At 28.6% G+C, this 14,255-nt stretch overlaps 2 protein-coding genes across 6 annotated transcripts; one reads left to right on the forward strand and one right to left on the reverse strand.

The window, feature by feature from the left end:
- Positions 1–187: 187 nt before the first annotated feature.
- Positions 188–12,001, forward strand: LOC550799 (DAZ-associated protein 2). 5 transcript variants are annotated; one of them, XM_006564826.3, is made up of 7 exons: positions 196–341; positions 1,728–1,826; positions 8,407–8,481; positions 8,564–8,667; positions 8,765–8,923; positions 9,003–9,172; positions 10,101–12,001. In XM_006564826.3, coding segments are annotated over exons 2-7 (528 nt in total). In that variant the 5' UTR covers positions 196–341; positions 1,728–1,807; the 3' UTR covers positions 10,102–12,001. The 5 variants fall into 5 exon arrangements, with proteins under 5 accessions (XP_625236.3, XP_006564891.1, XP_006564889.1 ...); XM_006564825.3 differs by having other exon boundaries at positions 9,003–12,001; XM_006564827.3 differs by having other exon boundaries at positions 8,570–8,667; positions 9,003–12,001.
- LOC726527 (protein FAM136A) lies at positions 9,376–14,237 on the reverse strand. The gene is made up of 3 exons (XM_001122256.5): positions 13,996–14,237; positions 13,728–13,868; positions 9,376–13,654 (listed from the first exon to the last, which is right to left on the reverse strand). The coding sequence occupies exons 1-3, from the start codon at positions 14,077–14,079 to the stop codon at positions 13,454–13,456; spliced, it is 426 nt and encodes a 141-aa protein (XP_001122256.1). The 5' UTR covers positions 14,080–14,237; the 3' UTR covers positions 9,376–13,453.
- Positions 14,238–14,255: the final 18 nt, after the last annotated feature.

The following is a 14,255-nucleotide window of genomic DNA, read 5'->3' on the forward strand; positions in this document are numbered from 1 at the left end:
ACAATTTTAATATAAATTAAAGATTTACTTTCAAATAATTTTTATTTTTATAGAAAATTATGAAAAATTTATTCTACAATAAAATTTATTGAATTTTTACCGCTCAATCACAAATAAAATGCCTTGTAATCATTGGAGGGTAGCATGTAAAATTTAAACCAATAGAATCGAAGCATCGAATGAGCTACGGGGAGGCTCAATAAAGGGCGCTAGTGTCCGTCAAGTGTCACAGCCGTTGCCCGTCTCCTCAGTATTGTAACTTAAATCGGTGATTTAATTAGGAATAACGTATTTTTTTCTAGAATTTGTGAAACATTAAGCAATAATGACCGACAAGAAAGGTAACTATACATCGTAATCGCGTAATACAGCTAGCAATATGTGTTATACACGTTAAGAATATCTCGTGTTTTCAAGTCGAGAATACCACTTGTCACTCGTACGACGGCGAATTTTTTTATGTTAGCAATGCTATCCAACACCTGTGAAGAATGGTGCACGTTTAAATTCTATCAAAATTCGTATCATTATTACATAAACAAAGTCTAATCTCAATGCGATGAGAAAAATGTGAATTTCTGTTCAGTGACAGATAAATCAATACCGTATTGTGTGTGGGAAATACAAAATGGCTTCCAGAGTTCGCTTGAATAATTTTCACGGTGACTCTTTATTAAAAGTTGTATGTCTATTCAAAATATCATATTTTTATACAATTATTACTAATCTCATGTTATATATAACTTTATTTTATTTTTATATTTAACCAACTATTGTATATGTTTAAGAAAATATTTTATATATACATATATATGAATAATGATATACTTTACGTGTTTAAGAAAAATTTATCTAGTTATAATAATTTGTTATTATTATATATATTGTTTTATCATGCATTATTATTTCTAGTTGAAAAAAAAATTTTAAATTCTATTATATTTTAAATCAAAATAAAATTATTTTTTTATATTTGACAGAAAATGTCAAATTTTCAATCAGAAATATATGTTTTAATATTAAAACTTTGAAAGTATTAGTAATATTATTATGATAAAAAGAAATTAATTTTTATTTTAAATGTACTTATAGAACTATTTTAATATTAATAAATTATAATTGAACTTTCTAATTTATAATTGAATTTATAATTTCAATTCATATCATAGGAAAAAAAAAATAAAAATAAATAAAAAATAAAAATAAAAGTATTACATATAATAATATTGTATAACAAAGTTCTGGAAGCCATTATATTTTTTATTTCATACTACTTATAAATATTAAAATTTTATAATAATGAATTTTCTTTAAATATAATTATATTATTTTTCTAATTTATAGTTAAAATTAAATGAAAGAGAAAATGAAAATGATTAAAATTTATTATATCTTAAAAGATATTTTATTTAAAAATTATCAAATATTAATTTTAAATTATATTTTTTTTTACATCTAAAATATTTTCTTTTTAATTTATATAAAATAAAATAAATTCTGAACGTTTAAATTATTTTTTTTATAATTTAAAAAATGCATTAATATGTAAATTATATATAATATGTTATAAAAAAGCTCTTTAATAACTCGTACGAGTGAGGTATGTAATTTAATATTACTACTGACTTTCAAGTTTTTTACGTGCTGATGGAAACATTTAATTGATATACAGCTTGGACCATGACTACATGATTTTATAGTAATCTATTATTGTACTTAATTAACAGCTCAGACACTTAAGTGATTATTCCTAATTCAGTCCGCTCTGTTCCTAAGGCATATGATTACAGAGCATAGCGTTTAAGGGATGTGTAAAAGTTTAGTCTGTAAGTAGATCAGTATACATTGTTAATGATTATAACGAAAAATAACGAGAAATTGAGGATTACTGCTGCAAATCTGCGAGCATATTATCGTGACGGTATAGTCGCTAAAAAACCGAAGGATAGCGCCTACAGTTGTGGCTGTCAATATGTTTGCAGCGGACCATTACAAAGACGATTTGATCCCAGTCAGTAGGTGGAGCTTCGGAGACCGGCGTTCGCGCAGCCTAAGCCACGTATCTAACCTCACCTTACTCTATATATTACCTAACTCACTACGTGTTTATATACCAACATATATTACGTATACACACACATATACACATATATATATATATTCCACCAAATATATATATGAAGATATAGATGCACCGTGCGCCTCCTGATTCAAAAAGTGAAGAAAACGAAAAATCTAACATCGAATTGCCCCTATCTTCCCACCTTCGATGTTTCAAGCGATCAAAATTAGTCCAACCTATTCCAATTCCTTTTATCATTAATCTTATTAATAGACCGTAATACCAAGAGATCGTGGAATGCCTGGTTCAATAAAAAAACTGAAATTATAAAAAGGGTACATATCGTAAGAAAATTGAGGGAATGCCACATTAATTAAATTAATTCTCATTAGACTAATGTCAGTTTCCTCATTTTTCCAGGCCTACGTTGGTTATTAATCCACGATCAGCAGGTATTAAAGGATCGAGAAAATCCGTTCCATGTGTTAAGAGATTGCTTGTTGAAAATCTGCCGATCTAAAGAAAACAGAAGTATAATATACGAGTATGCACGCTTGTATACAGTTGAACAACGATATGTACTTTCGACCGCGTAAAAGTTTAATCACAGGCTTTTCGAGCGAAGCTGTCATCTCGCGATATTAAAAACGAACATACTCGTAAACAGAGATCGCTTAGGATCATCAATGGTATTTGTAAGTCCTTTGTGAATGAGATTAAACGTGATCAGAAAGTTATACTTTTTGAATTGGAGACGTCGGCTGCTATATATCCAAATCAATATGAACGTAAGATATTGATATGGGTGTACAAATATTTCGTAATGAAATCGTGGTATTGGCTGATTGCTTATTTTTCTCTTTTTCCATTTTTTTCTTTTTTTTCTTCTTTTTTTTCTTTATTTTCTTTGTTTCAATATACTCACTATATCTCATGTGACTTATTTATAAGAGAGAATATTCAAATCATTTGTCGCAATATGAATGAAATTTATTCTATTTTTTTGTTTTTTTTTTTTTTTGTTTTTTTTTGTTTTTTTTTTTTTTTTTGAATAGATAAAATAGATTAAAAAAATTCTCTTAGAAATAATTTGTCACAAGATGGCATAGTGAGCTAACGGGGTGGACACGAATGCTGTATTTAAGCTCAGCGTATTTATAATATTCTTACTCAATAGAAACTTGGTAGCTCACTTTTAACAATAGTGCATGTTGCTTTGATTCGGGCTACAAGTTTTTCGTTAAAAAGAGATAAATAACAGAGATAAATATGTATTTATTAAATTATTATATAAGTATTGTTTTTATTCTTTTAATAATAATATGAAATAAATCAAAAGTAAATTGATGATAAAACTAAAACTTGTGGTCAGTTGCACGTATTTGTAGTTAATATATATAAGAAAAACTATACTTTCTTCAACATTAGCGCATTTGTTTATTTCGTTAAATTGGAATCGGATAAAAAAGAAAAATATCTAGCGTATATAAATTCTTACATATAACTTATACATAAATATTATTTTTATACAGCGATTTTAAAAGCAAAAAAAAAAAAAAAAATAATAAAATTGATCAAATTACAACGTAATAAAAAAATTGAAGGAAAAAATGTTATAAAAATATAAACATGCTTCATTGATTAAAAATAAAAAGCAAAACAATGAAGTGTGTTCTGCAAATATTTTTTGGATGTGTATATATATAAAAAAAGAAATTTCGAGCGAAATTATATTTGTTGCATCCTTATCTACTTTGTGTGCAAATATACATATATACATAGCTTTGATCATTTTTCATATATTTGTATTTTAGTTTGCATGCTTGGAATGTATTGCTAGAAAGATGCGTGACGTGCGAGCTTCTTTATTGATTGATAACTTGATTGATTGCTCATTATTTCTGATCATTAAATGAAGAAAAGAAATATAAATTTTATTATTTAAATTTTGCTATAGAAGTTGCTCGCTCGTCTTACTATAATGCATGTTCATATAACATGTAGTAAATTTTTTCATAATTCTATCTTTTATGTTTATTCGTTCGATGCCTTCTTAATTTTGATAATGATCGGTATATATTCTTTTTTTCTATTAGACATAATTTTCTTTCAAAAATAAATATTTTATAAGAAAACTTAAAATCGTTAAGAAGGAATTGAACAAATTGTTTTTGTCAATTTTTTAATTGTCGTATAATTAAAAAATTTTGTAAACGGTTTTTTAGGCACGATAAAGAGATGTTCCTATTCCTGTCGTGAACGAACCATCGAATTCATTAACATTTTTGAATTATTTTTCATCCTTCTATAGAAATTCTGGGAAATTATTAAAAAATTGTTCCAGTTGAATTGTTGCTACAAGGTTATAGGAATCTCTCAAGCAATTGAATTGCATGTGCATGTTTGGCAGAATATATCATGTATACTGTTAATAGTGAGCTTAAATATGAGATAGTATTTAACGATATTCATCGAGAGTTGTCGTGAATATATAAAAGTGCCTCTACCTTTTCAAACCCAGCGACCTAGAACAAGTCGATTGAATTTATATTGAGATTAAAAACCAAAAAAATATTAACAAATGTATAAATGTTTGTAACGTGACCTTATTTCTGTAATAATAATATTGTTATTACAATAAATAAAATAAAATATTAAATATTAATTTACTATTAAATATAGAAATGTGTTTTTAAACTTAGATATATTATTCTGATATTGTATATTAATGAAGTCATGTCGAAAATTAAATCTTGTTCTACATTATTATTAAAAATATATTTAGTATATAAATTTTTTCTAAAAATTGCCAATTAATTACAAGATTATTACAAGATCTTAGTAAATAATTTCTTTTTTTTTTTTTTTTTTTTTTTTTTTAGATTTTTTTTTTTTAATATCATATAAATAAAATTTCTTCAAAATAATTCAATCATTTAATGAAATCTTCGATCGGTCGCTGGGTTTTCCGAGGTACAAAAACTACTTCACCGAAGCATTTCGATGAATAAAATCGTCTTTTTTAAAAAAAGAAAAAAGATAGATAGATTGTAACAATAAAAAAAAAAAAAAGGAATGGGCAAATTTTTAGCCCGATTTCTCGTGCAAACGGGTAAAACACAAAAGACCATTTGATTCTGATAGCAATTAGGTTGAATATGCTTATTGGGATAAATTAGGTTTCGAAAGTAATAACACAGAGCAAGATGAGAGGGAATGCGTGCGTGTACGAGAGAAAGGCGGGTCGAATAAAGAGCAGAAAGAAAGGGGATGAATAGTGGGAGAGATAGAAAGAGGGAAAAGTGAAAGAAAGGAATTAGGTGAACGTAAAGAAAAATAAAAAAAAACACACTGTTCAATTTACCCAGTAAACTCGTACTAGCATATTAATATTATAATCAATTGTTATTGGATTCGATGATTGTTTGCACCGTGGCACTGACACATAAATTTATTATTCGATTGAAAGCTGATCTGATTAATGGATATACAAGCCTCCTTCTTTATAATTTAAAAAAAGAATTTATACAAGAAGATGGTTTGCTTCTGCTTAGACGGAATACGAATAAAACGTTATCGTCCTACACATAAATCGAGAAATAAAGTGTAATATAACATAATTTGAGCGGAGTGCTCGTTTCCATGCGTTGGACCAGTGTTCAATTATCATGGACAATTTGGTGTGGGCTGACGTCTATGTTAGAGTACAACATGTCCATCCACTGTCACTGGACTTGAGCTATTTATCATACGCGTAATAGATCTACATTGATGTGAGGATTTACAAGAATTGACAAGACGTTGATTCGAACGATAAAAATACAATTATTACGTGAAATGAAACAGATGCCCATTTTCACTTATTTTTTATTATATAAAAAGAAAAAGAATAAAAGAAATATCTTTACATACGTTTTGCGTATTTTAAATGGCAATAGAACAGGGCATAATTTAGTCTTTACTTAAAAAAAAAAAAGAAAAAAAAAATATGAAATTGGGCGTTCTCGTGTTTGCTTACGAGAATGAGAGTTGAACGTGGCCGATGACGAAAGACTGCTCGTGGCAAAATTTACGCGAATAGCGCCCAATTAATAATATATATTACGCAATTATAAAGAATTTTTAATCATGTTTGATCTTTATTTATGGATATTTGCAGAAATTTGTGGTTTGCTGAATCTTGTCACAACTTTTTGAATGTGTGGAACTTGATATACATATACATATATATATATACATATATATATGTAATATATATATATATATATATATATACATATTATGAACATATATATATATATGTATACCTTTTTTCATCGTACCACTGTACTCATTGTATAAATTACACATTCACCGCCCGAAAACAATGACGATTTGTTAGTTAATTTGAATGAAAATTAAATTTAATTGGATTATTTATACGGTTACTAAAAAGAACAAAAAGAATTGTGTCTCACTTAATCGAATTTTTAATTACTGGGCTTGTTTTTTAACATCACTTTTTAAAACAATCCATTTACCCTTCTTATTCCTGGCTTTATTTTAGCTCTGTTTTTTGTCATTTATTTTCTTTTTCAATCAAGTCGAACCTGAATGTTTCATAGCTGTATTCATATACACATATACATATATATATGTATATATATATATATGCTTGAATATCCTTTGAATTCTGTGAATTTTTATTTTATTATTTTGTAATATTCATTTGATCAAAAATCACAAAATGAAAATTAAGAAAATTAGAAGTCAAATTTCGATGATACTTTTTTTTTATTTCTTTTTTTTATTTTTTTATTATTATTATTATTTTTTTTTTTTTTTTAAGAAATACAAAATACTAAAAGATAGCATTCTTCTGACATTTATTGCATCTAATATTTAATGTCAGTTCATGAATATTCAAGGGTTCGACTATTTAGACGAATGTATTTGGCTTTTACCTTGATTGCGTAACGCTATTTGCTTTGAGATCGGTTTCGTATATCTTAGTTTAGAAGTAAAGGTAGGTCGATTAACGCGAGTTTTCATTTGAGAATAGTTTCTCATTTTATTGTTATCCTTTTTTTTTTCGTTTTTTTTTTTAATTCTTGACTGACTGCCTGACGATTCTTTTGACTGTCGAACATTACGTATCACCCGTAGTGGCTGTATTGTTAGATTTGTTTGTAAAATTTTTCTGTGTATTATGTTCTAAGAAGGTGAAAAGAATTCGAGGAAGCTCTTCTGCATATTTTTTTTATTATTTTTTTTTTTTCAACGCGATTCTTTGTCTGTTTAAAAAAAAAAAAAAAAAAAGAAAAAAGAAATAAACAGAGAGAAAAAAAAAACATTACTCGAGACTTTTTAATTTTTACTTATACTAGTGACAAGATGTACCACAGATTGCTCCATGTCAGATTCCAAAACATATACATATATATATATACATATATGTATATACATATATATACGTGCTGTTGTTTATTTATTCACAATTAAGGTACCAGAAGTATAGTTCGCTAAGCTATTCTCAAGTGTCTCGCTTTCAACTACGTTTCTTTTGAGAATCCTCGAAAATAAAATTCTTAAATTATACAAGCCTGTTAAATGTCACCAATTGTTCGAGATATGATATAAAAATGTCGATGGGATATGGATTTTCGAAAGAGTCGTAAATGTTTTTTTACTACGAAGCCTGTCTTGTACCACTGAAGTTTACGCAGATATGCATTATTAGTTCTTTCTTTTCTCTTAACACTTATGTATTGATTGCAACTTTTCTTTCCACTTTTGTATGAATATAATATAAGATTTTGAACTGCTGTAAACTCTAAAGGTAACAAGAAGGCAACGATACCGTTTTTTCGGTTATTTCTTTTCACCATTATTTAGTGACTAACATTGTTTGAGCTTTGAATAGTACCTTGATAAAAACGGTGTATGTCATGTGTAAGATATACTTGGGTGTGGGAGTACCACTTTTGGAATCAAGACATATTCGACGCGCAAATTCGTACAAATTAAATTTAATTAAATTGAAGGAGGAACAAGATGTTCATGTTCGTGTTAATGATACGACGATATATAAATATATATGTATATATATATGATCAGCGTCAAAAATGTCTCGATGATGAGGATGTGAGTTAACACGATCAGCAGGAAATGGAAAAGGAACCTTATAAAATGCACAATGTGTTAAAAATCGTGAGCGAATGAGAATAGTTCCAATATTGCCTGTTGTTCGATAATTCATGTTGTCTCTTATCCTTCCTAGCAGTGGTACCACGTACCGTTGGCTTAGATCAAACCTACGGCCAACAAACTGAACGGACTTGCATTTTCCATTGCATGTGTTACAGCATACCCGGTGACACCTCATCCACCAACAGGTTTTGTCCCTGCGCCGGCACAGCCTGCTACTTACGGTAGTACACGTAAGAGAGAATCATCTGTTTATTGCGTTGCGTCAATTCCTTCAGATTCCGATGAATCGATTATATACGAATTTTGTAATAGTTGCAGGTGCCGCACCGTATGGAGTATTTCCTAATCAACCACAACTATATGCCGCGCAAGGCCCACCACCGCCAACGTATGATCAAACTCTTACCCATCCAATGGTAAATATTTCGTTTGTAATAATTGTTTGTTATAATTTACGAAAGATAAGATTCGACAAGAAATTTTCTTCAAAATCTCTAATTAATTTGTATATAGATGTATCAGCCAATGTATGGTCAAGGATATCCAGGATACTTAGCGGGTTATCCTGCATATGGTCCATTGCAATATTATCCACCATTAGCTGCAGCTGCTGCATATTATCCCGCAGCGGCAATGCAACCTCCAGTTAGGCCTCCTACACTCGTAATGCCTGTAAGTGTTATCGTTAAATTTATATTTTTTTGTTGTGATATTTATAACGAGGATATTAATTCGTTGCATTCTTCTAAAGAATGGGTTCGATGCTACTAATCGATTCGATAGTATTTCACAACCTGTCTTGCCACCACCCCCAACAGTCCCAAATGCCGCCCAATTAGCTGCAATGGCAAGTCATAGCGTGGCTATATCGCAAAAGAAGAACTTTCTAGGAGGAGGAACAGAAGGCGGTTACACCTTTTGGTAAACCATTAAACCTTTTGTGAAACACTAAGTCTAACAAAGGCATTGTTGTCGAGATGATCCATGTAGGCAAATCTGATTTATGTTAGAGTTCTACTATTTTCACATTGGAAGCAGCTATTAAATTAGTATATCTTGTGCGCGGATCGATTGCAAAAAGTAGCACTTATTGATTCGCAAAATTCCAAAATGCTTAGTATATATTTTTTTTTTTGTTATTTCGTTAGTTTGTCACAAATTAAACGTGTGACATAGTTTATCAGTGCACAATGCAATTTTCAGATTTTTAGCAATCGGTCAACGCATCGAACATATATTATGAGATTTAAGAAAAGCATTAAGAAAGGAAGACTCGTGCGATGCTTATAATTAATTATATTCGACTATATTCAATTAATTCAAAAAAAAAAAAAAAAAAAAAAAAAAAAGAAACCAGAATCACATCTTGTAAATTGAAAATGCGTGACAGTAAAGTTGTAGGTCTTTGATAATATGTCGTTGTTTCATGATGGTAATGATGATCAAGTAAGATAAATCAATCTCTTGGCGTATTTGAAGTAAAATTTAAGATAATTATTTAAAAAACAATACATTTAATATATATAATTTTTCATAATCACACAAATTATGTTCAAAGTAATTTCATAACATCACGCAATATATTTGAATATTATGAATGCTATACAATTTTTTTTTTCAAAAACGATTAATTTTGTTTATACAGTATAAAAAAAATATCGATTTTTTCAAGTATATATATATATATATATATATATATATATATATTTTGATCGATTTTTCTGCAATCAACGACTTTTCAAAACGCACGAGATATTCCATTTTTTTTCTTTTTTTTTTTTTTTTTTTTAATAAAAGGAATATTGGACGCGAGCGAGAGTAGGGAACACGGTGTTGTTCTTCTTTTTAGAATTAACGAGTGAATACGTGCACCAGTGGATGCGAGTTGTCTCATTCGCCTACAGGGATCGATATTCAAAGTGTGTTCTAAGCCTTTTTTAAGCGCGACTTGGTTTTCTGCAAGACAGACCGAAGAACAAGGGGGCTACTCGTGTTATTTTTGTTACTTTCTACATGACTATATATATTTTTTTCGATATTTTTTTCCTTTGGAGTCTTTAATGCTCCAACATTTAAAAAAATCATCTTGAGTAGCCCTAACGTTTAGAAAAAGAAAAAGGAAAAAAAAAAAAAATATGTACGTGATAGGAGCCCGAGGAATGCGTGAGAGTCATTCATAGTTATGAGGCTAATTGTTGCGCTTTGTACTTCGAATTTAGCAAACAACTAGTAGTAGTAAAACTTTTATTATTCTTTTTTGATAAAAATTTTAGTGAAGGTAGCGAGTTGGTAAAAAAAACCTTGAAAAGGTTTTAACATCGTTAGAATCAACATAATTTTGACGTGTTTTGCGATTAAAAGTATAAGTATGATGATATTTGAGGCTCGAGTGCCAAACGACAAAATTAAAATTATAAAAATATATCGAAGATTCTCACGTATTCAACGACTTCGAAGATACTTACCTATTCTATCTAAAAGTACGCACTCTCTTCTTTAAAATCAATAGTCTTTCTTCCTAGTTGTTTGATGTTTCTTTTTTAAACACAGATTAGCTAGATCGGCTAACAAAGTTATTATTTAATTGAAAAAAGGCTTGTCCACGGCGTTCGAATTTCAGTTTAAGCGGGTTAAACTGTGCTTTAATTGAAATAGTTACCATATAGTGAAATTTGTTGATAAATAATCTTTTTCTTCTGTCTCTTAAATAAAAAAAATACCTATAATATTCAAAATGATCAGTGTGAAATTTGAAAAGAATACGTGAGTATACATCCTTTCTAATTGCAATAATAATTTCAAATTTTGGTTCAAATTCCATAGTAATTATGTGGAAACTAGATTCAATCAAAGCTCATGAAGGAAACAAATAGTTGACTCAATTTCAAAGTACAAATTGAATATCCATGTAAGTAGTGGGAAAATTCGTAACGACGGGGTCAAGCTTTATGTCAGCCATATTAGGCGAGTTGCGATGATGATAACGGTAAGCAACGCAGCGAATTCGTAATGCCTATAATTAATATTCAGTGCAGAATTATTAACAACTATACTTTTTCTGAAAACGTAAGATCTATTTCAAGAAATGAAGAGACATACGAAAAATTTCGAAGATCATTAAAAATTAGTTGCACAGCTACGAAAGCGACTGTTTTGCTCCGCGATCATAGGCATATAGTACAGTGAACCTGCTGATAGGATACTTGGAATGTTCCGTTCTGCAGGTGCACAATTAAACACGATATTAATTAAGCAATGAAGATCGAAGAAACTAATTTACAATTGGTGATAGCTTAGGATAGGACCAAGAATCGCAGTTCTATTTAGAAATTTTCGAAATGGGTGTTCCGGCAAACTTGACCAGTACCCTTATATGTTTCGCATTGGGCTTTATCAGGATAGATGTTTAAAAATATCTATATTGTTAAAAAGTGATTTTTGCTTCTCCAATCAGAAGTTAAAATTAATTGACGATAAATCAAATCATGATTTCTATTTTGCCCTGATGAATTATTATTTATATAAATCAAGTTTATTGCGTGAAAGTTGTAAATTTTACTTGAAAATGTTATCCAATATTAAATTTTGCAGTTAAAACGCAGGAACTTCCTATAAAATTACTACTGTTCTTTGTATTTTGTGATATCTGATTACCTCAAAATCTAAAACAGAATATGTAGGTATTTGTCTTGTTTTGTACCATCCTCGAATTTAATTCAGTTTCTACGAAAAAAAAAAAAAAAAAAAAAAGAAGAAAAGATAATAATGCGCGATAATTGGAATTTAAATTTTTATAAGGCGAAACGCACTGGCCAAATTTGTTGCCACAGCGCCATAACTTACATTCACCTTGTACCTTCAATTCTTTTTCTACCAGATGTACCTACAGTTATTCACATGTGACAGCGTTTGATAAAAAAGCGCGTAATCTCAATCTTATTAAAAGAAAAAAAAATCTAGTCCGAAGAGTCTGACTGATTGGGATACAAAATGTTACATAGACTTTTTTTCTCAATCCGTGCGACGCCAGGTGCAAAATAATACCACAGCATTCACTTATACCTCAGAAATATCTGAGAAATTGACATTTTTCCAAAAACTCATGCCATTCCATTTGACGATATTGAGTCATAATCAACACATGTACGAGTCGCATTTAGGAATTTGAGACGCGTATTGAAAAAAAAGCAAAAAAAAAAAAAAAAGAAAAAAAAGAAAAAAATAAAACGCGAGAAGTTATTTCGTCACTTGAAATGTAATCACTCTCGTCGAATTTTTTCGAATTTGCATATCAGCAAAAGGCTGTTCACTGCAAAGGGCACTTCGCTCATACTTACATTGCGCAATAAGTGCACCGAGCCACCTCAATCTTATGCAGTTATGACAAGAATTGAACGTTACAATGATCCTTTCAGAAAGAGAAAACGAAAGAAAAAGATACTAAGCCTAATAGGGCTAGTTTTATAGAAACTTGTACACGTAAAGAAACAAGTGAATTATATGTTGTGTTAATATTTATATTTAAATTATTATTATTTAAACGATTTATTCGCAAATTTCTACAGTTTAGATCAAAATTTATGCAACATATTTTGAATGATTATTTTGTATCAAGCGAGAGTGGTGGAAAGGTTTTATATCATGAAAAAGTGTGCAATAAGCGTAATGTCTATTGTAACAATAAAGAAATGATATTAATTGCAACAGTGAATTTGTTATTATGTTAAACAAAATAGAAAGGATGGGAGGGAGAGGGAGAGAGAGTGAAAGAGAATGAGAGAAAGAAAAATAAAAAGAGAAATAAAAATGTACCATTGCAATCAAGTGTATTAATTAATAAATACAATAATCATAAAATTATTGGTCTTTTTGTTCTTGTATACATTCTTTTTGTATACAAAATATTTTGTTTACACAAATATTTAAATGCAATAAAAATGTAAGTTTTAAAATTGTTTTTGTACAATATCATCTGTATTTTAGGATTTAAGGATTTATAATAAAATAATACAAAAAGTTAATATTTTATTATAAATCTCTTAATAATAGAAAATATGTAAAATGTTACATATAGTAAAAAACAATACGTAAAATGTTTATATGTATAAAATATTGGCAGTTTAGTATAGTATTGAATAACTTTACTGTCTCTAGATTGCAATTCATTAATTTTATTTATATTTATTATTTATTATTATATTACTATTGATATTTTTTTTCAGACAAAACATTTTTCATTGTTTTTTCTAAATTAGGTAATATTTCACAATAATGATCTACACATTTTGTTACACACTTGTCAAATTGTTCACTGTACTTCTCCAAATCACGCTGTGATGGATTAGGTCCTGCTGCATCTTTTATTCTATCATTACAATCCATAACACATCTTTGTAATCGATTCTAAAAAATGATATTTATTAAATCTTATTTAATTAATTTTGAGATTATTAATTAAAAAAGAAAAAAAACATACTTGAACTCTTTCCAGTTCTTCTCTAGCATATTCTTGAGCTTGGTCCAAAGAATTATTGCAATTTCTTACACAATTTTCAATTTTTTTTATACTATAAGTCTCATTATCACAACAATTTGCAGCACATCTATATGCATCACCCTAAAATTAAATACAACGTTTTTTATAGTTTATTAATTCCATTATTTTATTAAAAATTGAGATTTTTAATTATGAAAATACACATGTTTCACATGTATAACCTGAAAATATTACAAGTTCAAAGCACCTTCATTTTTCTCATTGATTTATCAATTTCTTCTACTATTCTTCTAGTATATTCATCGACTCGTTTTTGTTGTTCTTCAACCATTTTGTATTTATTTTTCTAATAACTTATTTATATTAAAATATACTAAATTTAATGTACCCGGTTTCTCATAAATCCAGTATATATACAATATTCATATGCTATATTCATGCTATATGATACAACTCGTGCATAATACACAGTTACATAGAAAATAAGTCAATTGCTAATCGTGTATA

This window comes from Apis mellifera, linkage group LG14 (assembly GCF_003254395.2).
Source record: "Apis mellifera strain DH4 linkage group LG14, Amel_HAv3.1, whole genome shotgun sequence".
NCBI lineage: Eukaryota > Metazoa > Arthropoda > Insecta > Hymenoptera > Apidae > Apis > Apis mellifera.